General features: G+C 38.9%; 1 protein-coding gene across 1 annotated transcript in view; it reads left to right on the forward strand.

Annotated features, from left to right (window-relative positions):
* The window catches only part of FRK (fyn related Src family tyrosine kinase), a 55,439-nt gene extending 32,234 nt beyond the window's left edge, over window positions 1–23,205 (forward strand). Inside the window, exons 3-8 of the mRNA XM_061460079.1 lie at window positions 1,268–1,431; window positions 2,069–2,237; window positions 12,460–12,618; window positions 17,285–17,466; window positions 19,628–19,793; window positions 21,710–23,205. Of these exons, the coding sequence (XP_061316063.1) occupies window positions 1,268–1,431; window positions 2,069–2,237; window positions 12,460–12,618; window positions 17,285–17,466; window positions 19,628–19,793; window positions 21,710–21,918 (1,049 nt within the window). The 3' untranslated portion in view covers window positions 21,919–23,205. The remainder of the gene's footprint in view (window positions 1–1,267; window positions 1,432–2,068; window positions 2,238–12,459; window positions 12,619–17,284; window positions 17,467–19,627; window positions 19,794–21,709) is intronic.
* Window positions 23,206–23,428: the final 223 nt, after the last annotated feature.

Here is a 23,428-nt window from a genome sequence, read left to right on the forward strand (position 1 = left end):
CTCCCCTTCCAGCTCTTCAGAACTGCCCTCTCTGTTGATGCTCAGCCACCACTGCTACTACTGATATTCTTTTAATAAAGGAGATCTTTAAGCTAGTGGTCTCCAAACTTTTTTGATTGTGCACCCCTGTCAGTAAAAAGACTTTTGGTCTTAACCCTCATTGTATGTTCATTTATTTATTTTTAAGTTATATACATGTGCTACTGTACTGATAGATTATGTACATTATAGAACATACACACACACACAAAAAGGATGAGAAAGATGAAATAATAAAAAGCATTTTAAAATATTTATCTTATTTATTAATGGTACAAAAATACTTTTTTCCCCACCCCAATGGATTGTCTTGAGTACTCCCTGGGTTGCATGCAGTCTGCTTTCAACACTGTTACTTAAAGTCATATATGATGGAGACATCAGAAATGGCCATTACAAGCTTAGTATTCCTTAAGTAATGCACTAGATGAATGACAGTCCATTTTTTTGTTTATCTGTCTCTGGTCTTTGCTGGTCCAGGTCTACACTAAGCATGCAATGGTCCAGCCTTCTTTCTGACACATCTAAAGAATGCTCACACAGTCACAGGGGAGGACACTTTGGGTGTCATGAAATGTGTGCAGATAACCTGCAGAGGGTGAGGAGAACAAAGTATTTTTGATTAGGAAAAAACAGATTAGAATAAAACATATTTCAAGGGAAAGAAAGTCACCAGCTACTTGAAACAGAGCATTATTGCCCTGATTTTTACCTATTCCAACCATGCACAAAATGCAGTAAAACCAGTGGAAGATGTGAGTACTTTTCAGAGAATCATGGCCATGGGGAGGTTATATCTGTTTGCTGTAAAATGCCTGTCAGCCCATCAGCTGCTATTTAGAATGTTAACACTGACAAATGAAATATTAAAAACTGATTAAATGGTTACTGTGAATTAGATGCCTCTGGATGGTTTTGCTGTCCTAAATGATGGAAAATATGAGCTGCCTCACAGAAGATGTATTTATGTATTTTTGTGTAAATTCTTATGTTGCAAGCAAGAATCTCCAAACCGGAACAGCTGAAGGCTTATAGGCTAGGTATGTTAAGGTATCTAACTGTGAACTTTAGTTTGAAGGATATTTTTCTAGCTGTCATCTTTGAAACTAAAATAAATTATTTGAAGGTCCTCATAAATATATTTAGGAACTTTATGACACTTTGGCCATAGGCTATATTGTACCACTGCTATAATTCTTGGAAACTTAATATGTTTAAATTTTCTTAGTTTTTGATGGTGTGTCTGTAAAGCACTACAGGATCAGAAAGCTGGATGAAGGAGGCTTTTTCCTAAGCAGAAGGAAAACTTTCAAAACTCTGAATGAGTTTGTTGACTATTATAGTAAGAACAGTGATGGCCTCTGCGTCGTGCTTGGAAAGCCATGCCCAAAGGTAAGAGTGGATGCTGCACTGTGCAATGCATTTTTTGCAAGCTAACTCACCAGAGATCAGGCAGAAGGTGTTAACCCCATATCTGCTTCTACCAGTTCAAAATGTTGATGATCTGCTTATTTTCAGAAAGTTCTGGGTAGCCCTACTCTTTCATTCTTGAAGCTGACATGTTAATAATAAAACACTATGTTGTTTTGGACAAACTGTCACGTAATGTAGGAGAAAATATGCCAAATCATGATTTATGAATACCTTTTTATAAGTGTATATGGGGATGAAATCTCCAACATCATAACTCTAGTTGTCCATAAGTAATTACAGAGATAAAACCACAAGGTTCAGGCAAGCAATTCGCCACGGTTCAAAAAGCTTGCTAGAGGGATGATTTCTAATTTTTACTTTTAATGGCAGAGTATTTTCTTTGTAGTATTTCCTATTTCTCACAAAAAAATACTCAGGATGTGGGCTGTATTTTATGTTCTCAGCTCACTTTATCACATGTGTGAGTGAGATAAATAAAGGAAACTTTATTTATATCAGTTATGACTTTACATGACATAGTTAACAATGACTTGTATATGCTGTTGAAAAAATATTAGAAGTATCAATTACTGTATTATTTACTTTCCTTTACCAGGTACAAATTCCCACTACTTTTGATTTGTCATATAAAACTGTTGATCAGTGGGAGATAGACCGAAAATCTCTGAATTTTTTGAAAAAATTAGGATCTGGACAGTTTGGTGAGGTATGGGAAGGACTGTGGAATAATACCACCCCCGTGGCAATCAAAACACTAAAACCAGGTATGTGAATTACTCTTAAATGCTAATAATGTGAAATACTAGCAAGGGTGCTCCTTTATTTTTAAAATGCTGCTGAACAGACAGCCTTTTTGTATATGCAACCATTCTTAAAATCCATGCACTTAAACATGAAGGTTAGTACAGCTCAAGGTCCAGATATTTTTTGGCATTTTGGATTAAAATTTTGTACAGTTTTCTATTTCCATATGAACTGAAATCATTCAACATTGCAGTGTTCAAGACCAGGTTGGACGAAGCCTTGGGTGATATGGTTTAGTGTGAGGTGTCCCTGCCCATGGCAGGGGGGTTGGAACTTGATGATCTTAAGGTCCTTTCCAACCCTAACTCTTCTATGATTCTATCTATATTACATAAAAAGGCAGCCCCAGCAAGGACATCTCTTTTGTATGATCTTGCTTGTATGGAATTGAATGGACTAGAGCACCTCCCATATGAAGACAGGCTGAGGAAGTTGGGGCTGTTCACCCTGGAGAAGAGAAGGCTGCGTGGAGACCTCATAGCAGCCTTAAGGTAACGGAAGGGGGCCTATAGGGATGCTGGAGAGGGACTCTTCATTAGAGACTGCAGTGATAGGACAAGGGGTGACGGGTTCAAACTTAAACAGGGGAAGTTTAGATTGGATATAAGGAGGAAATTCTTTCCTGTTAGGGTGGTGAGGCACTGGAATGGGTTGCCCAGGGAGGTTGTGAATGCTCCATCCCTGACAGTGTTCAAGACTGGGTTGGACAAGGCCTTGGGTGATATGGTTTAGTGTCAGGTGTCCCTGCCCATGGCAGAGGGTTTGGAACTAGATGATCTTAAGGTCCTTTCCAACCCTAACTATTCTATGATTCTATGATTCTATGACTTCATTTCATCAATTTACTACTGGTTTGTCACCTGCAGAATTTCTTCTACTGCCTTAAATGCTATATTATAATGATTCCTTTGGTAATATAGAATACGTACTATGTTCAGTTTGTATTTAAGAAGTGCTTTAATGTTAATATTGATCAATTACAATTTCTCAATGTTTTTAATACCCAATATTTGCATATAATATAGGCTTGTTACTAATAAAGCTTTTAACATTTTTCTTAATTATTTTTCATTTACTTCAAGTAATTTGTGCATTGTAGCTTGACAACATTAAATACTTGCCAGCAGATGGCAAGAACCACATAGATAGGTGTCATGGTTTAAACCACAAGAAGAAGAATGGTAGCCTGGATGATATATGTTTTTTTTTAAAAAGAGATAATATAATGAGCTGCGGTTAATTACAAAAGCTTGTGCTGGGCATTGATGATCATGTTTCAGGAAGCAGAACAGATTCAGATCTTTGATTCAGAATAACAACAATATGCCTGAGCTCTGCTTGAATGGTCTCCTGAACAAGGAGGAATTTAAGCATGTGGTTTAGGACTATCTTGTATCAGGTTATTGTTTGTGTTTTGGGACTTGCAAATCAAAAGCAAAAAGAAGCACTTTTTTTTTTCTGTTTAACTGAAATTAGAGAAATTGCTCAGACTAAGAAACCCCTTCTACTGCGGTACTTTTTGTAGTATCGCAGTTCAGCTGGGAAAAAGGGTTGTTTAATCAATACTTTTTCCATCTCTTTTTTTTTTTTTTTTCTCTAGTCTGACTCCTGTTAAGGTCAACAGTAGTAGTCTTATTGATTTCACAGTGTGTTATATTAAGTTAGGGAAGATACAAGCTCCACCTGGATGTGATGCTTGGATTGCAGTTTGTGATCCAATACTGTGATAAGGAAATAGCGCATTGCATTTAGTGGTGCTTAGAATGAAGACTTTGATTATTAAAAACATCTTGATAAATTGGGTAGGTGATACTGAATCTCCTATCACTGTAGCTTGTGAACTATCTCATTCTACAAATCCAGTTCAAACAGTCTCACATGGAAGCATTTAACCTTGTAGTACACTTCTTTAGGGAGTTATCCTCCTCTACACAATGTTTTTCACCACTTGGGGTGCCTTACTGTAATCAGTTAGCACACTGGTTTTGCATAGCTTGTTCTCATTTTACCCATGAGCAATAACATTTCAATAATTAAATACCCTCACCCTAATCTAAGTGAATGCTTAGTTTGATACTAATAAAATTACAACAGAGGCTAGGTTTGACAATTTTATTCATCATAATATAAAGATGATAAGCGAATGGAAAAGAGTAGTTCTATGATTGTATGATTCTATTCTATGATTCTATGAGTAATCAAGGAATACATTATGTTATATGTTGTTGACTGAAGCTTCCAATATTCACATAGGTGATATTTCAGGCTTCAAGTGTAACACACTGTAAAATGACCATGTCCTGTTGCGTGGCTCAAAGATCTAAATCTTTAAACTGGGGCAGTAAGGAGTGTATTTTAAATCAAAATCTCTTTGCTAAGCTGCTTTACAGTATACACCTGCTGGAAAAAGAAAGTCATCAGAACAACAGAGGAATGTGATAAACAGAGTATTCTGTCAAATATTGGGGACTGAGATAGAGAGGGTTCTATTAATATGGCTTTACCTCAATAGAAATTGTAACATGGAACCATGCTCTCTTTACCAAGTTGGAGCAGGTTAATCAAGTAAGGTAATCAGATAGCAGACAATACAGAAGAACAAAGTGAAACCAGTACATCGCAAATTTATAGGCTTGAAGAATAGAAGAGATTTTGGGTATTTTGAGTTTTTCTGTTGAGCATTATTTTGCAGTGTGCATCTGTTCTATATCATGTATAGTCTGAATATTTTGCTGGCTTATGCCATTTCACTTCACCCTTCTGCTGAGATAGAGTATTTATATTTAATCAAAACACAGCTTATTCTTGGCTATATAACAAGTAGAAATCTTCAAGTCCTGAGATGGAGGCACAAAGAGAAGTTACCTCTGCTGTCTTTGACAGTTTCTATCAATGGTGTATCACTACATCTGTAAGAATGTGGGTCTGATTTCTCATCTGGATTTATCCGATGTCTTCTCTTTGACTCTTGTTATGTCTTCTTGTGATAAAATAAAAGCTTCCATGTATGCATTATTTTTCTTGTTCTGCGTGTATATACAGAGCGAGTTAAACCAATTTTCAATTGTCTTTAGAAAGGCTAATTATAGTTTCTTGTTATATGGTATTCCTATTTTTCAAGCAGTTTTTCTGGACTTACACTAATTTAGCTATTGCTGCTAAAAGGCATAAAATGATTGTGTTTAGATACATGACCTTCCAACATGTAGGAAAAATTAAACTTCCAGAATTCTCATGATGGATTTTTTCCAGAGCCAGTTCTCACTTGATGCAAATGTGTCATTCCTGCCTTGTGAATAATTAGGGTATTCAGAAATCTGTTTCCATTCCAATTTGAAGCAAGAGCCAATTCTTCACATATTGCACACAAACTGGAAATTTCACAAGTCTTTCTTTCAGAAACATTGAGGCATAGCATATTAGTTACATTTCCCTATTTTTAGGCATCTAACATCTTAGATATTTCAGGCTTTTTTAATAATTAGTGGGAAGAAATAAGTACTTACACGTCAGGTAAAACAAACGATAGATTAGAAATGTACATTATAATGGGAGAATAACGTTATTAAAGCATGTTTCTTTCCATTGATTGTAAAGTCTGGGTGACTAACTCAGGTCTAGGCATCTGAAAAATGGCCTACAGTTGGAGGAGGCAAATTCAGCTACCAGCAGTGTTCTGCAGTTCCACAGAATTTACAAACGTACTAAAACTGATGAAAATGTTGAGCTGGTGGAGCCTATGAGATCTTAAAGCGGTCAGCCTTGGAACCCTCTGACCAGGAGCTGCAGAAGGATTTGGTTCCTAAGGAAGCCACAGAAAATGTCTTCTGATGAACCTGTGTGTGGGGGGGGTGTGTGTTACCACCTGCCTTTATGATTAGGGAGTATCTAGTTTAAGCAGCTTCAGTGTTTGGGGTCTGCAGTCTACTGGCTATGAACAATGGCTCCAGGCACAGTCCTTATAGATTGTAAGGGAAATTTTGAAGGAGAAAGAACTCAACCAGAGATGTTTTCCAATTTAATGAACAGTCTTTTTTCAACACATTCCTGTTTCTGCCAGCACTTTGTTGCCCATCTCTAAACAGAATGTTCAATGCTTCATTATCAAGAATATCAGAAGATGAAATCTATTTATCCAAGACCAGTTCCCCTCCCCTGACTCTTTGGAGACTTCCATCAAGAGCCAGTAGTGGATTATGGAGACCTTCAGAATGTGAGAATGATTAGTCTGCAATCTTTGTATTTATGCACGATTTCAATTAATCTTGCAAGAAGAATCACAAGACTCATGATTAAATTAGTCTTTTGGTGTAGTGGGTTGACCCTGGCTGGATGCCAGGTGCCCACCAAAGCTGCTCTGTCACTCCTCTCCTTGGCCGGACAAGGGAGAGAAAATATTACAAAAGGCTCATGGGTCAAGATAAGAACAGGGAGAGATCACTCACCAATTATTGTCACAGGCAAAACAGACTTGATCTGGGGAAATCAATTTAATTATTACAAATGAAATCAGAATAGGATAATAAGAAATAAGAACTAAATCTTAAAAACACCTTCCCCCCACCTTTCTTCACAGGCTTAACTTCACTCCTGAATTCTTTAGCTTCTCCTCCACAGTAGCACAAGGAGGATGGGGAATAGGGCTGTGGTCAGTTCATCACACATTTTCTCTGCTGCTACTTCCTCCTCATGGGGACAGCTCCTCACACTCTTTCCCTTCTTCAGGATGGGGTCCTTCCCACAGGAGAGAGTCCCCCATGAACTTCTCCAATGTGAGTCCTTCGACGAGCTCCAGTTCTTCATGACCTGCTCCAGTGTGAGTTGCTTCCATGGGTGCAGTCCTTCAGGAACAGGCTGCTCCAGCATGACTCCCTTCCATGGGTGCAGTCCTTCTGCTCCAGTGTGAGTGGCCCACAGGGTCACAAGTCCTGCAGCAAGCCTGCTGCAGTGTGGGCTCCTCTCTCCATGAGGCCACAGTGCCAGCCAGGAGCCTGCTCCAGCATAGGCTTCCCGTGGAGTCACATCCTCCTTCAGGCATCCCCCTGCTCTGGTGTGGGGTCCTCCATGGGCTGCAGGTGGAGATGTGCTCCATCATGGATCTCCATGGGCTGCAGGGGCACAGGGGCCTCACCATGGTCTGCACCACAGGCTGCAGGGGAATCTCTGCTCTGGTGCCTGGAGCATCTCTTGCCCTCCTTCTGCACTGACCCTGCTGTCTTGCAGGGCTGTTGCTCTCACATATTCTCACTCCTCTCTCCAGCTGCAGTTTCTATGGTGCAGGTGGTTTTGGTTTGTTTTTTTTTTTATCTCTTAAATATGTTATCCCAGAGGTGCCACCATTGTCACTGATGGGCTCAGCCTTGGCCAGCAGTGAGTCCATCTTGGAGCTGGCTGGCATTGGCTTTATTGGACATGGCGGAAGCTTCTGTCAGCTTTTCACAGAAGCCACCCCTCTAGCCTCACCTCTACCAAAACCTTGCTGTACAAACCCAATACTTTATAACCCCACCTCGGTGAATCACATATTTAAGAATGTTCATGAAAATCTACACTGATCACACTAACTTCACAAACTTCTCTCACATCAACAAAAAGAGTTCCCCACACCAAAATCAAAATAATATCATAACAGCACCAAAGTGGACAATTTAGACACAGCCTTGTGCCTTCACCACAATTACAATAACTGATACTCTGTGCCATTCCCAAATGAAATTCTCAAAATTCAGTCCATGTTTTGCCTGTTACCTCTCCTTATCCTTATTGCAATCTGTTGATTACAGTGATTACACGAAAAAGCAGTAGTAATGTGATGCCTCATTCTTTTTGTTTGCTGGTGGTTTTGACTCCACTTTGGAGACATTTGTGACACTTTACCAGCAAAAACATAGTGATGAATATGTGAATGAAAAAAACAAAACACAAGAACATCTTCACCTTAAGGATCATCTCTGACTTTTAAGTTGTTGACCCACAGTCATCAAAGAGGTGTAGGGATCAGCAGATAGAAAAAAATAGGAAAATTGCTGTTTCTGTTCTTGGCTTTGCACACCACTGTCTTGCTGTAGGTCCCTGGACATGTCATTTCACATTTCTGTTTTTGTTTCCTCACTGTGACATTATTTTTTCTATTTAAGTGGAAATCATTGCAGCAGGATTTTTGCTCTTTGTCCTGTGCTGAGTGTGATGGGTTCTCTAGAATCTATTGTCTGGAGTAGCTTGCTTCTCCAACTGTCAGCATGTAAAGCAGACATCTATCATCACCAATTAATCCTATCTGAGAAAGTTCCTTATGCCTATTCAAGTTGACAGATGCATTTGTCATTACCACATTGTAAAGCATCTCCCATGCTTCTCTCTTTGCATGGAAATTGCCCAAGCATGATTTTTTATTTTTTATTTTTCAGGAGGCTTTCCCAAAATAGTCTCTGGGTTGGTGCTGTCAGCGGAGGCTTTAATAATATTTTCAGTTCTTCAATATGTCATCTCTTTAGTGCATACACATACGCAGTGTAAAATGCTCTGCAATTAGGAAAGCCGCTCAGTTTCCCTGAAAAGAAGAAACTCTTTTATTCCATTTAGTTCAGTACCTAACCTTACACTAAGTTGTAATTTCACTGCTGTATGGTGAGAAAGCTGCTTGGGGATTGTTAGATACCTGAGATATTCTCCTGTAAATGTGCATAGTTTACATTCAGTCTCTTGTGTTACCGAAAACTTGGTCTTTTTAATGTTATATTTCCTTATTACACATAATCTTATTCAGAAGATTGCAACATACGCTCAGGGTACTCTGCACATTAATTCATTTTGAATAAACTTATTCAGAAAGCAAGGTTGCTCTGAAGGCCAAGGGTAGTCTGAAGTCATTTGGGAAAGTTTATTGAAAGCTGCAAAGAAAGGGAGGCTTTTGTTAAATATTTAAGGTCCACTCAGCTTTAGGCCAGTGAAAGCTGGAAAATGGCTGACCTCTCTCTAACTCATTTCCACATTATGAGTCTTCATCTTATACAGTGAAGTGTTCTCAATACTGGAAAAAAATTTTCAGAAAGAAAGTAATCAGAAGTGGTATTACTGGCTTTAAGTAGGCTTAAAGTAGAGGCAAAGTAGAGGCAAAGCAGCACATCATAGAACGCATTAAAGAAGCAAATTCCAACATTTTATTCTTAGGGACTCTGACATTTACAAAAACATTTTTCATTCAAAAACCAAATTATCAAAACTTTATTTTTTCGGTATTCATCATTCTGCTCCTAACCGGTGTCTTTTACAATGAATACTTGTTTCAGTAGAGGTTTCTGTTGACTAGTTGGTTTTTGATCAGGTGGTTTCTACTTACAGTAATCTGCTCTTGATACTGTTTACCACTTGCTGCTGAAAACATGCTTCATCAAAACCACATTAATTCAACTACAAACTAAGGAAAAAAGGTCCAGTTATCTGAAACTCCAGGTGGCATATATTTTATATATTTCACTTATATAAACTTCCTCAAAGAAATGCATGGGAACTTCTTTGGCACTATTGTGACAGGCTTCATCTATTGTTTGTAACAATCATGTTTGCTTGGGTTTAGAAGCAGTTTCTACTTTGCTTATCTAGTTGCTAAAAGCTAATCTTGGACAAAACACTGATAAAGACACTTTTTTCAGGTAGCATCCAACCAACTTATTAACTACAGTATAAGAGCTACAGGGCTCTGAGGGGTTTTGGTCACTGCTACTTGTGCTATTTAAAGATATGAACAAAATAAAACCAGAGGTTACATAGGCTCTTTAAAATATGCAGGGAATACTAAGTGATCTTTGTCACTGGTTATCATTATTACAATCAATTACTTCTGCAAAGTAAAGAAGGATTTGCTGCTCTTTGGATAATAGAATACTTCCCTCCTGATAAATTTATTGGAAGTTGTCGTATGTGAAAAACATGTTGCTTGGTTTCAGTTGTTGGAAGAATTTTATAACATGATTAAACTCAGAGATTCCTTCTAGGCAAACTTTGATGATGGGAACAAATCAGACTGTCATTTTCTGTGGTGTGAAGAAATCCTGTATAATGATCCATAGAGGAAGGAAGGTTATGTGGTAGACCCCAAGTTAGTATATACTCTATCCTTTTTAGGATCAACTTGTCTAATTTTGGCACTGATGTTAAATCACTCGTCATGCTTATGCATTTACCTTTAGAGGCAGAATACTTCATACCACGCAGCTTCTTTATAGACTTTAGGGTGATTTCCATGACAAATGCATATATCTTATAAAGAGTAAGGAAATGGAACACAGTATTAAATCAGTACTAAGGTGAGTCCAAACTCTATAAACACAACCCTAGTTTTTTATTTCACAACCTAAGATTGGTGTAAAGTTCAAACAGAGCAGTAAAGAATGTGCTGGTTTAAACAGGAAAAGGTCATGACATTAGTATTGCAGATGTGTTTTTCCACCTGACTGTCCTGATCTCTGTTTTATCCAGACCAAATATGAGTCATTTGCTTTTCATGCGAGCCACCACTTTCCTACGACAGTGACAAAAAGAAACAGGTATAGCCTGTACCTACTTAGATGTATTACTGGCTGCTATCCATTTATTGATAGCATGGAAATCCATTAACTTTCACCATCCCTCCTAAGGGCATGCTACACAGTATTGTCAAATTGGACCCCATGGGATTGCCAAGGAAAATATGAGGACACGGGAGAGAAGCACCTTTCTCTTGCAATAATCTTTGCTCTCATAAGTTACAAAGTCAAGTGGCTCTTTTTTCATAAGGTCTGTATCAGAAGCATTTCTGAGTCATTCCTTTTGCATTGATACAAGGTTCTGAAATCACACATCATTGCTATGTTTTGGAAAATAGGTTGGAGCACTTTTCAGGAGGTGGCATTCAAGGTAGATTCTAGGGCGAAGGTGCCTGTGCTGATTTACAAGTGCATTCTGTAGAACAGATTTTCTGCTGCAGTTTTATTGCTGAGCTATTTAGCATCCTCCCAGCATTTTGCTTCATTTAAACTTTCATGTTTGGAACAGAGCCAAACTCCCAAATGAATCTTATTGGTTACCTAATGTTAAAAAAAAAACAAAATAAAGACTCCTGCAGCTTTGGCTTCTCAAATGATTCATTCTGCTTACACTAAGAAAAGAGTTTGTTTTCAAATGTGGCATAGAGGAAACTAGACTTGGGTACATTTCCCCTTCCCACCTAGACTGTAGACTTTTCTTAATGAAGCTGTTTTGATTTGGGGAAGGAAATATTTGACTAGTTGGATAATTTCACATTTATTTCTACAAATATTGTGAGGTAGATTTTATTTACCATCTTCCTCAAACATCTGAGAATATCTGATCTCTACTGGATCATTCACAGAGAAAGCTCTGCTTCTTAATTTGTGTATACTTTTTCTAATCAATTCCCTACTCAGGACATATGAGCTCAAATACTGAACATGACACTGATTTTAACTCCCTGTGCCATTTCTGTATGGTTTCTTTGATACAGTTTATGATCTAGAGATATTATGACCTGATCTAACAATTAAAAAGTTGGGATCATTGCCCATTAAGATACTTCTTCATTTAAGGGAACGTAAAATTAGTGTTACATCTATGCAGACATTGGGATTTCTAATAAGGTTGCTATTATGTGAATCTTAGTTTTTCTTATTTATTTATATAAATGCACACATCTACTCCTTATATGAGAACATGATTTCAATGCTTTCAGGCTTTGATGGCTGAAGCAGAAAAAATGGCGCAACAAATTCTTATTGAAGCACTATTTTTCAGTCAGAAATTTTATGTTCATTACCTAGGTACTCCTTCCTCAGTCTTTGGTCATTTCATTAACCAGCTGTAACATAGTTGTTTGCTTAAATTATATCAGTTAACAGTCTATCCTCACTTTTTTCCTGTTCGGTGGAGGGCAGGGTGTGGCTAATTTTAGCCTTTATATTTCTGGAGGCTGGAACACATATGTTCTCTGTCCCTGAGCAACTGGTATGGACATTAACTGTTTATTTCCGCTGCACTGTCTGTTTTCTGGGGGAACTGTGAAGATTTGAGATGCTAATATACTTTGAAAGACAGAAAACAATCTCAGTTATTCCCTTAAGACTGCCAGGCTGGTAGGAAGGCCTTTAATAACCTCAGCTAATGTTTTGTTATATGCTGTTGTTTCAGGTTCAATGGATCCAAAAGACTTTCTGAGGGAAGCACAAATAATGAAGAACTTGAGACATCCAAAGCTTATACAGCTTTATGCTGTCTGCACTTTGGAGGACCCAATTTACATTATTACTGAGCTGATGAGATATGGAAGTCTTCTTGAATACCTTCAAAGTAAGCAAATGGCTATAAACTCATTTCAAGGGGTGTTACAGCTGACTGTTTAGTAAATACACTAACATAAAGACAGAAGTACAGCACTCTGATTTAATACAAAGGCTACACTATTCCTCACATGTGGGGATGAGAAAAGAGGAAAGAAAGAGGTTTATGATTTTTTGACATGCCAAAGTATTTTCACAGTTTGAATCCTGCCTTATAATGACCCACATTTTTTCACCCTGTTCTATGAGTAGATGGGAACATACACTGACAGAATAAAAATATAAGCATCCAGAAGGATAGGTTATTGTATTTGACATGAAATAGAGGCACTTCCCCAAAATGTTCTTAACAGCTTTGAAATCTATTACTAGGCAGGGATAGCCTTTCACTGTGAATTTGTCCCTTGCCTATCGCATCAGGGCTTTTATTTCAGCAGCACTTCAAAGTGCTCTTTTGAAGGCAAATAATAATTAAAAATAAAGTTGTACAGCATGAAGCAGACTAGCATAATGATTGCACTTCAAGTTCACCCCTGCTATTGAGAAATGCTTGATTCTAGTTTTATCTGTTTTCAGTTTAGCAGATGTCTCTGAGGTGCTAAATGTCTTTAAGGCTGTCACTATCTCTTGAAGACAAAATGTTCACTGCAATTGTCTTGCTAAATTTTTTTTTTTTCTCTCCAGCCCATAAGGCAGAGCCCTGCTAAATACCACAGACAGTATTTACCATGTCACATGCCTTCTGCCATCTTCTCTCTGGAACCATTTTTTAAGTGTGGCTGAGACCAGGAACAATTACAGCAATAGAAATCTCTGGTAGAGTGACAGCCCCACCAAGGAATGTGCTGCATTGAGCTTGGACTGGACCAATGACAGCCTTTTTTTTAGTGGCCACAGGTAGCAATGCACAAATTTCCTGTAAATTCTTGTGTTTGGTTCCTTTGAGAGCAGATTACTACTTACCTGATTGAAAGAGCCTGGCACATCAGGAAATGATTGCTGTGCATTAAAACATTTATTGCACCACAGAAATAGCTCTGAGAAAGACAGGATGAGTCACAACTATTGCAGAGGTGCAAATTAGCCTGTTTGTGCACAGAGTACAACATGTCCAGGACACATCAGCTCTGCAGCCTGTGTGTGGATCAGCTGCCAGCAGCTGCACAGCAGCTGCACAGCAGCTTCCCTTGCTGTGGGCAATGCATGTATGTGGTCTGATCTTTGCCCAAATGCTCATTCCTGTAGCCCTGGAGAGATCGAGGAAAGTCAGCTGGTTTCCAGGCGGCTGTCAAGATAACTGTAAAAATGATCAGTTGAAACCCACACTAATGGTATGTCTCCTTGTCTGATGGCCTGTGCACAGGGAGATAAAGAGAGCTGAGAGGAGGAGGCAGAGATCCAGGTGCTTTGATAAATGTTAGTCAGAGAAAAGTTGTTGTCGTCAATAAGAGTAATAAGGAAAGAGATCTGAAGTTTGCGTAAAGCCCTGTGACTCAAAGTGATCTGTATTGGCTGGTGATCAGTGCACAGATCCTGATAAGCTTTCTTGATACTCAGCCACTGCAGGAAGATATTTCCAGAAGGCTACTGGGTTTCTGTGTGCACTATGGGTAAATATGGCAAACTACTAAAAACTAACTAATAGAAGGGAAGTCCAGAGATTGTTCTTTGGTCAAGTTTCCCCTCCTAGAAATGCATGGTATGTTTTTCCAGCTTTAAAAATCTCTAATATTTCATGCATAGTGACTATCACGTACCACCATAATGACAGCTACTTAATAATGACGGGTATGTGAATTCCCTGTGCACCCTGTAAATGTACTTTGGGATACTTCCTGATGAACACTGCTATGCAGAGTTATTGAGCTGCCACCAATATGAGAAAAATGCTACTGAAACCTTTTCTTTGTTATTAAATGTGAATGAAATTGTCATAGAATGTATGAGTGTTTTTATCAAGTCTGATAGACCTGGGGCTTGTTCTGCCAGGGACACAGTCTTGAGGTTCAGTGAATTATTACAGAGGCAATGCTCTCAAATGGAGAAAGTGCTGCTTATTTATTTATTTATTTATTTAATGTCAGACATCTGTCAATGAGAATATTTTCCTGTCTTGCCTATATGAGAAGTTGTGAAGGATTGCTTAGAACAGGGTGTAGACCCTAAGCCTTCTTTAATATTTTCTCTAATAAATTTTTCATATAAGGGCAATAGTTTTGTCAAAAAATATTAGTAAAAAAGCACATGGAGGCAGTACATTTTCTTTATAGGATAAAGAATAAGTCATGGAAGGTTTTATAAATTCACCAGTAGTGCCTGGTTTTGAGTGTGGAAGTTATATTAACTTTATTCTTTTGTTGCAGTTTTTCCTCCTTTAAAAAGCTTTAAAACAAGCTGAAGTACATGTATACCCATATGAATACAGCTGTTAACTTTTCTGACCTGCTCTGAACTAGCTACATGGGAGCTGGCTCTGGTCTGGAAAACTCTGTAGTTGCACTAATGTAGTCCTGTGCTTGAACTTGTGTGCTTGGCTGGCCCAACCTGGAGTTTTGGCAGTATAGTCAGAAAATTTTGTGAGACAACTGTACATGATTTGGACTTCAGATCCCAGAGAGAACTGTGCTTTCATCCTCTATCTTTGTGCAGTTTGCAGCTCCTGGTCAGCTGAGGCTCCTCCTTACAGCTTCTCCTTCTTTAGCTCCAGAGCAGCAGCAGTGCCGAACCAGCTCACACAGACAAACCCTCCAAGGAATACTGCAGCATCCAGAGCAATTGTGGCCTCTTCCCCTCCTCAGCCCATATGCTAAAGGCAGTAGAGCAGCCTGGTCTGGGGTACCAAACAAGCCACAATGGAAGAAAAAATCTTTCAGCTGCAACTTCACCATTAGAGGTGGATCTCATCCTTGTCCTTTAGCACAGTGCACCTGTGTATGCTGCAGGGCATAGGACAAGGAGGGGTTAGCAGCTCCAGCTCCTGTCCTCATTGAAGCAGCTCATTAGAAACACGAGGCTTATGAGTCATCCTTTTTTCCCTGTGACATTGCTGTGTTTTGGCTCTTGAGCAAGCTCGTATCAGGCTTTTAGAGTGCTGTATTATGCTGTGGCCTGATGATGGATTTTCTTGACGGTTAAGCCATAGATTACCGCACAGCCTGATTTTTCTTCTTATCTTTTTTAAAGGTCAAGGAAACTATTAAACATATGTGTGTGAGAGGAAAAGACTTTCTGAGTCACAATAGAAATAAATAATCTTAGTGCTCGATTATCATGACAATGACTTTAGCCTCAAAAAGGAAGTAGGACAATGCACATACAGGGCAAATTTAATAATTTAAAATTCATTTCTTTTACCTATTCATCTCAGAACATCCAGATAAGCAGGAAATTCAAGGCCTGGATATTGCAGAGTAGATTAATAAACAATGGAATTTCACACTCTTCATAAGGGGTGATTGCAAGGTTAGGTCAGATAAAATGCCAGAACTGGAGGAGGTTATGCAAACCAATGCTAAGACACGCTTTACCCAGGAATCAATTCAAAGTAAGCAATAGAAAACCGCCAGCTACAAATTTTTTATTTAGCAGAAAGGCTGTAAGGAAAAGTCGCCATCATAATGAGAAAGGAGAATTGCTATAAACCTTGCAGCAAACACTCAGCTTTCTGGTATTGTTAAAATTCTGAAACAGAAAGTTGAAACCATTTTAGAGGCTACAGAGGTAGGCCCTCATGCTTCAGTGCTGCAGCATTTGAGTTTGGGTGACAGTGATGCCTGAATATAACACTGATTTGGCGTACATAGATTACCTCAGGGTATAAATTCTTTTCTATGAGGTCAGCTGTCCCCCCAAATGCCAAAAAGGCCCTGAATTTGTATTCTAGTGTTTATACTCAAATTACTTTTTTGGGGGGTACTTGTCTTACAATTTTTGGCTGCAGTTTTTCATGGCCTAAGGCTCTTTCCTTCATTTGTGGAGGCAAGTTGCTTCAAATTTCTTCTACTACTTTATTTGAACAGCAATCTTTGATTACCAAATCTCTATATCTGAGACTTGCTGATCTTACAGCAAGTGGTCAGAACGGCATGCACATTGCTTCAGAAAGTCCTTCTAGAGAGGCAGGCAACTTGAAAGCAGCTCAAGGAGTCCTACTGTTGGGTAGCAGCAACAGAGAGAACAGTGTGAAGTAGTCAAGTGGACTGGAAAGTGAAAATGAGAGTTGCAGTTGACAGCAAATGGTATATTAAGAATTACTGGAGAACACGGAACAAGGATAATCTTGTGCTTTTCCATCTTCAGTCAGCTTTGGCTACTCTCAGTGAGTATTGACATTAATTCTTGCAGTTCGAAACTGGTTATGCACTTGTCAGAAAGGCAAACATCTGCCTTTGTATCAGCAGATAAATGCCTTTCCTTTGGACTGTGTCAGCAGCTCCTTCCAGGCCTAGATCAACTGCTGCGTTTAGTATTTACTCTTTTAAAGAAGATGGGACAGGCACTGTTAGTTGTTGTGAAGTTAGCTGCATGACTTTCAGTAGTGTCATTGACTAACCTGTTCCATTTGGTTGGGCGGTTACTTTATTGTATTGCATGGCTGTTTGAACCAGACAGGATATTATTTATATGTTAATAACATAAATATTATGTTATCTTTTCTCTCATCTTCTTTTAAACAGAAGATGCAGGCTCCCAAATCTTCCTGCCACATCAGATAGACATGGCTGCTCAGGTGGCTTCAGGGATGGCTTACCTTGAATCTCAAAACTATATCCATCGGGATCTGGCAGCCAGGAATGTTCTTGTTGGTGAACACAGTGTTTACAAAGTGGCAGACTTCGGACTTGCAAGAGTTTTTAAGGTGGGTTGTGAGAGGGTGTTCTGGCTCTACTTTAACTCCGGGTAACAAGGTGGAGGAGGTCAACTAAAAGATGAACTGTAGCCTCTGCATTGCTGGGTTCAGGCAAAAAGCATGCCCAGGGAGACAAGGACCTCTACTGTGTTCACTTGTATCCTCTACCTGTGTTATCCCATGCAAGGTTAGAAGCTGGCCTATGCCTTTGTGTCAGTCTGAAGATGGCATCCCAGTATCTGCTTCCCACTCACCCACCAAGGAAGGAGAGTGGCAAGCAATACGTTTTACTGCACAACCTTTGTCCACAACACTAGTGTCTGCCACATGGAGAGAGATCACAGGAATGATGGCAAGATTATACTCCTGAGCCTGTGAGGGAAGGCATAAAAAAGTGTATTGACAGCTATTCTCTCTTTGTTCACTTCCCCACTGCCTCCTTGATGCTTGCAAGTGCAGGTAGTAATCATAAAGGGACCTTATTCCTCTCCGTGGCTAACAGTGGAGTTCATAACATGAGCTCTTAGAGCTTTAAATCTGATGTGTTTCAAGTTCTTTCCCATTGCACTGTTTTTTTTGTCTCTAGCCCTTGAGGATGTGGAATGCCAAATAGTGCTGACCAACATCACCCTAGGAAAGAGCTGTGGTTTAGAAATGAGATTTCCTAAGTCTGAAAATGATTTTATCAGAGTTGGAAAGATTTGATTTGCCATATTTTATGGATTTCAACATGTAATCCATAATTTCTGAGGTCTTATTATTGTTTTTATTGATTTATATTCTTGCACTGAGAAGAAAAATGAAGAAAAAAGCCCTCTGCTTCTTGTTTGTTTCTTTCCATTCAAGCAGCAGAAATTGAAGTTCATAACAGAGTTGGATTTATTACATACTGAAGTATAGAATAATGACTAGGCAATGGCATCAAGGGACTTGGAAAGTGCTTTTTTGCATAATTTTGATTCTTCTAGTTATGCATAAGTTTAGATTACACATTTTTTAACATGAAAAATATATATTTTGAAATGAACAATGCTTACAATGGATAGTTCTCCTCTGTCCTCACTAAAGAAAGTAATAATTTACAAGTGCTGACATTTCTTGTTGAAACTGAGCTTTACTGAGACGCTCTGTCATAGAGTCATCTTGGCAGACTTTCTTAGGAGTATTCTGTCTCCTAAGCCAAAGCACTACCATGGTCACATTCAAAGATCCCAGGGTAGGTGTGAGAAAAAAAATCTGTATTTCTGTATGTGTTAATTAGCATAATGAAATAATTTCTTGTTTCTAGAGATGAACAGTATGGTCAAGATGCTAGCTGTATCAGTAGATCCGTAGACATAGATACAAAACAGTAACAACCAGTCTTTTCAGCAGTATAGGGCACAACAGATGGGAAATGTGCATTCTGTATTAAAAAAAAAAAAAAATCAAACAAAATCTTGTACACATTTGCCTGGATTTGCATGTGAAAAGACTGAGCAAGGTTTGGGTGTGACTGATATACACTAGATTATGTGTAGGAATCAAAGACAGAATAAAGTTTAGATATCTGTGCTGTAAAACTTTAAGGATATGATTCTTCAAATTTGCAAGTAAATAATTTGTCTTTTTTTATGTGCCTTTCATCTTCACTTTACATGAATTAATTGGATCCACTGTAAGCTAATATTTTATTTTTAATAACTTAGAGCTTGTTCTTTAGTCCTCAAAACCTGCTTAAGTGATTGTTATCAATGTCAATGGCCCTTCAACACTGCAATAAATCACAGAAGAAACATTCTGAAATTTATTAGCTCTTCCTCTTGCCTTCTCTGTTTACTAAAGATCAGACGTAGAACCATTTGGTCTCTATTGTCAGCAGGATGCTTACACTGCCACTCCTGACAGACTTGAAATCATGCATGCCAGGTCCAGAATTCACAGAAGCAGGTCATAATTAATCATGAACCACTCCAACGCTGTGTGCTCACTTGAAATGATGAATGCTTTAGAAAAGCCTCTGATGAACAGTAGCATTGCACAACTGTGAAGCCCAGTTCAACAACAGACTTCAGAAAGTGTATGCTTTAACACCATGAAAGGCAAGTGCTTGGATGAAAGATGATAAGGTTAAGCACATGCTTAGCTTAGTTGGGTGCTTAAGTGCTTTGCCTTGTTTTACCTGTGACAGGTGGAAAATGAAAACATATATGAAGCTAGGCCTGAAACAAAACTTCCAGTGAAATGGACAGCCCCAGAGGCAATCCGGTACAATAAATTCAGCATTAAGTCAGATGTCTGGTCATTTGGAATACTTCTGTTTGAAATAATCACCTATGGGAAGATGCCTTATGCTGGTAAGTGCTTTTACCTAAAGAATGATGCCCAATGTTTTCTTGCTTTAAGAATGACAACACAAAAAAATTGAGTACTTGTACTACGGGCATGTTAAAGGTTAAAACTGTAAATAAAGAAAAAAGGCTGCTCAGATGAGGTCCATTTAGTGGGTCAGACCTTCTGGCTGCCCCAGGCTACCTGGAAGCTTTCCAAAGGTTGTGATTAGCAGCCGTTTGAGCTTTCCCTGGCTGGAGCCAACCTGCACTGTGCAGGCACCTCAGCCAGCTGTCTTTTTCCCTCCAACATCAGACAAAGATGCCAGTTCTTGGAATGTGGAAAAAAGGAAGGTTTTTCTGTCTCCCACCCTGACCTTGGTGGATTTTTTTTTGTTGTTGTTGTTTTGTTTGTTTGTTGTTTTTTTTTGAGGAGGAGAGAATTTGTTTAGGATTTGTTTTTTGTTTTTTGTTTTTTGTTTAATTTATTTTTTTAGGATCTCTCATAAGGAAAAAGATTATTATGCATGAAGTAGTTCTGCACAGGCAGTTCAGGAAGAAGGTGAATGAAAAATAAATCAAGTGGTTTTACTCCCTTCCCTCATATTTGACTTTTGCAGTGGAAAGCCTTAAAAAAGAGAAAGATCACAAGAATTAGGAATAAAATGTCACCAACCTTAAAAGTATGTGAGCTGCTATTATTCCTAGCACTGTGAGAAATGCTCAAGGAACTGTGCCTCCAATAACACAAGATATCAGTGAGATGATTGACTGTGACTCATTTTGTGCTGTGAGGAGAACACAAGGGAAGGACTAAAGCAAAAAAAAGTTACGCTGCATCTGTATAGGCCTGAGGGGTGTTGTGTTCATCATACGCTACATTTCACAGGGTCCCAAACTGGTACTTCCTGTAAAAGGAAAAATTGATTTTGTTTTTGATTCCTACCCTCACCGCCTGTGAAACTGTTCTGAAAAGAGGAACAAAAATAAAAGGAAACAAAAGCCCAAACCCCTCAACTCTTTCTTATATAAACTATAGGTCTGGGCATATGGACACGCACACATAAATAAACTATTCAAGTATAAATTATGTGTAAGAAAGACCATGATTCTCAGTATTGTCTGAAAATATGTTCAGCATTATCCCTTTGCAAAGGCGCAGTTTACCTGTGACTTAAACAGTAAAAAATGTCCTTTTGCTATGGCTATTTGCTTACTTGATGTTACTTTCAGGAGCTTGGCCTCAGCAATTAATTAGGAGAAGAGGTATATTGATACATAGTGGGTAATGTAGAGAGGAAATACCATTTAGAGATCTAAGGAAAAGAAGAAAAAGTTACATAATTCAAGATTTAATTAAAAGAGTAAAAATTAGAAGGGAAGGACAATAGTCTTAATATAGAAATGTATAGCAAACGTAGGGGAGTGGTTTCTTCTCCGTGACTTGTAGTGACAGAGCAGGCAGGATGCCACCACATAGCTGCTCCAGAGGAAATTTAAGGGTCATATTAGGGAAAACTTTCTAAATGTGAGAAAAATTCATAATTAGGGCAGATTTTCTTGGGATATTTTGGAGTCACTGAGACTAGGGACATTTAGGAATAAATTAAGGAAAATAGATCTCAGAAAAATTTCAGCAAACTCATGGGGTGGAGAAAAAGCCTCCCACCCAGAGCAACTCATTCGCTATGCCTCTCAGGTGGCTTAGTTGGGGCAAAGGGGCTGGGAGATGCTGGATGTGTTTTTAGCTGCTGGTATGGGATCTTCCAGTGACTGCTGTGGCTTGTGGCCATTGAAGGCACCCACTGAGGCCAGCTCTGCCCTCAGTGTGCAGGTGTACTTCTCAGTGAGGCATCCCATTGCCTCATCTCAATAACAGATACGCACATGTGGCATCACTAAGTAGACCCCCAGCAGTCTGATGAACTCCTTTCTGCTTACAGGGATGCCAGGACACCAGGTGGTCCAGATGCTGGACAAGGGGTACCGACTTCCTCAGCCAAAGACCTGCCCGGTGCCTCTCTATGAGCTGATGCTGCAGTGCTGGAGTGCAGAGGCAGGTGGGCGCCCCACCTTTGAGGCCCTCTGCGGGCAGCTTGAGTGCTACTTTGAGGCCGACTCCTCTGCCTATGCCCATGCCCAGGCTTGGTGAAATGGCCCCCAGGCAGGGACGGAGGGACAGACCCTACTAGCATGGCTGTGGAATCAGCCTGAGCCCAGATGTGGAGATTCTTAGGGAGTGCTGAGGAATTCTGGTATGTTTTCATCCCTGTGCTGGTACTCAGACAGTTCAAATTCTTGCTGTTAGCAAGTGTTTTGTGAGACAAAGCATCAGGGACCTGGACGGGTGGGGGCTTCTAAAAATTAAAATGTCTTCTATTTATTTTTTAAACGCCAAATTGCAAGAATGAACAAATGAAATGAGTGTTGCTCGATAACCACTGTAGTGTTTTGTCATTTTTCTGTTGGAATGATTATTTGCTGCTCCTTAGATTTTTTGTTCCTACCATGTTGTTCTCATGAAGGAATGTGATGACTCTGCACAGCAGGATCTGTGCTTCCAATGACCTCTCATTGTAAAATAATATAAAAATAATAGCGTGATGGTGATGATGGCAGAATCCAGATTAATTGCCCTGCTTAGACTGTACCTGTGCTTTGCTATATCAGAAAATAAAACAGATGTTCATGGGAGAAAAGGAATTATTTTGTGCTGTGGATGCAAAGAATGATTCTTTTTAATTTGTTTACTGTTCCTCTTTTACAAGAGTAAATATTATTAGATTTAAAAGCTGCTTGTTCTTAGTATTATTAAATAACGCCATGGAACTGGTGAATTACTGTCCACTGAGGTGTAAGGATTTGTTTTGTAGTTCTTCATTTTAGGGATATTGGAGGAAAGGATATTTTAACATGAACTCAAGACTGCCTTAGCCTTCTACAGTGACACCCTTTCCCATCCTGCTGCCAAAATCACAGACCCTTTCCAACAGGACAAGACCCAGGGCAGATCTAGGTATTTTGCAGAGCAACTATCAATCCATGGTTCCATATTCTCCAGATGAAACTTTAATAAAGGAGGTTTAAATAATAGATGGTCCATTTTATTTTGTTCCATGGGGAAATGGAGCCCAAGTGCTTCTGCTAACAGTCTTTACAGCTACAGATTTTAGAATATTTTTGCAGTTTGTCTAATTTACTACAATATTGGTTTTGCTAAAATCTGGTATCACTCTGGCAGTTTTATGTTCTCAGTTAGGTTTAGAGAACCAAGGTTTAATTATTTACTTATGATGCACAAGTTAATTATTTAACAACATAATCCAGGAATTAATAGCTGTACTGTGCTAACATAGTGTGAGCTCAGTATGAGTGGTCTACCATTTTCTTTTCCTATAAAAAAAGGGTATAAATAAATGAAAAGATTCATTACTTTAAAGATTGGGTGGCTTTTATTACATCTTTTTTCATTTTCTTTTCTTTTCTTTGTACTTCAAATCAATTCATCTCAGTGCCTTGCTTCTAATTTTTAATTTCCCTTTCCCCTCCTCTACTTTTGGAAGGCAGCACACCTTTTTCTTCTTTCATACACATCTCTTGCTATTTAAAACTCCTTTCCTTATTTATTGTTTTTCTATGCTTTCTATCTTACTACACGTGGA

This window comes from Pezoporus flaviventris, unplaced genomic scaffold (assembly GCF_033815535.1).
Source record: "Pezoporus flaviventris isolate CSIRO_AGI_PZ_B2104156 unplaced genomic scaffold, CSIRO_AGI_Pfla_v1 ptg000031l, whole genome shotgun sequence".
NCBI classification, from domain to species: Eukaryota; Metazoa; Chordata; class Aves; order Psittaciformes; family Psittacidae; genus Pezoporus; species Pezoporus flaviventris.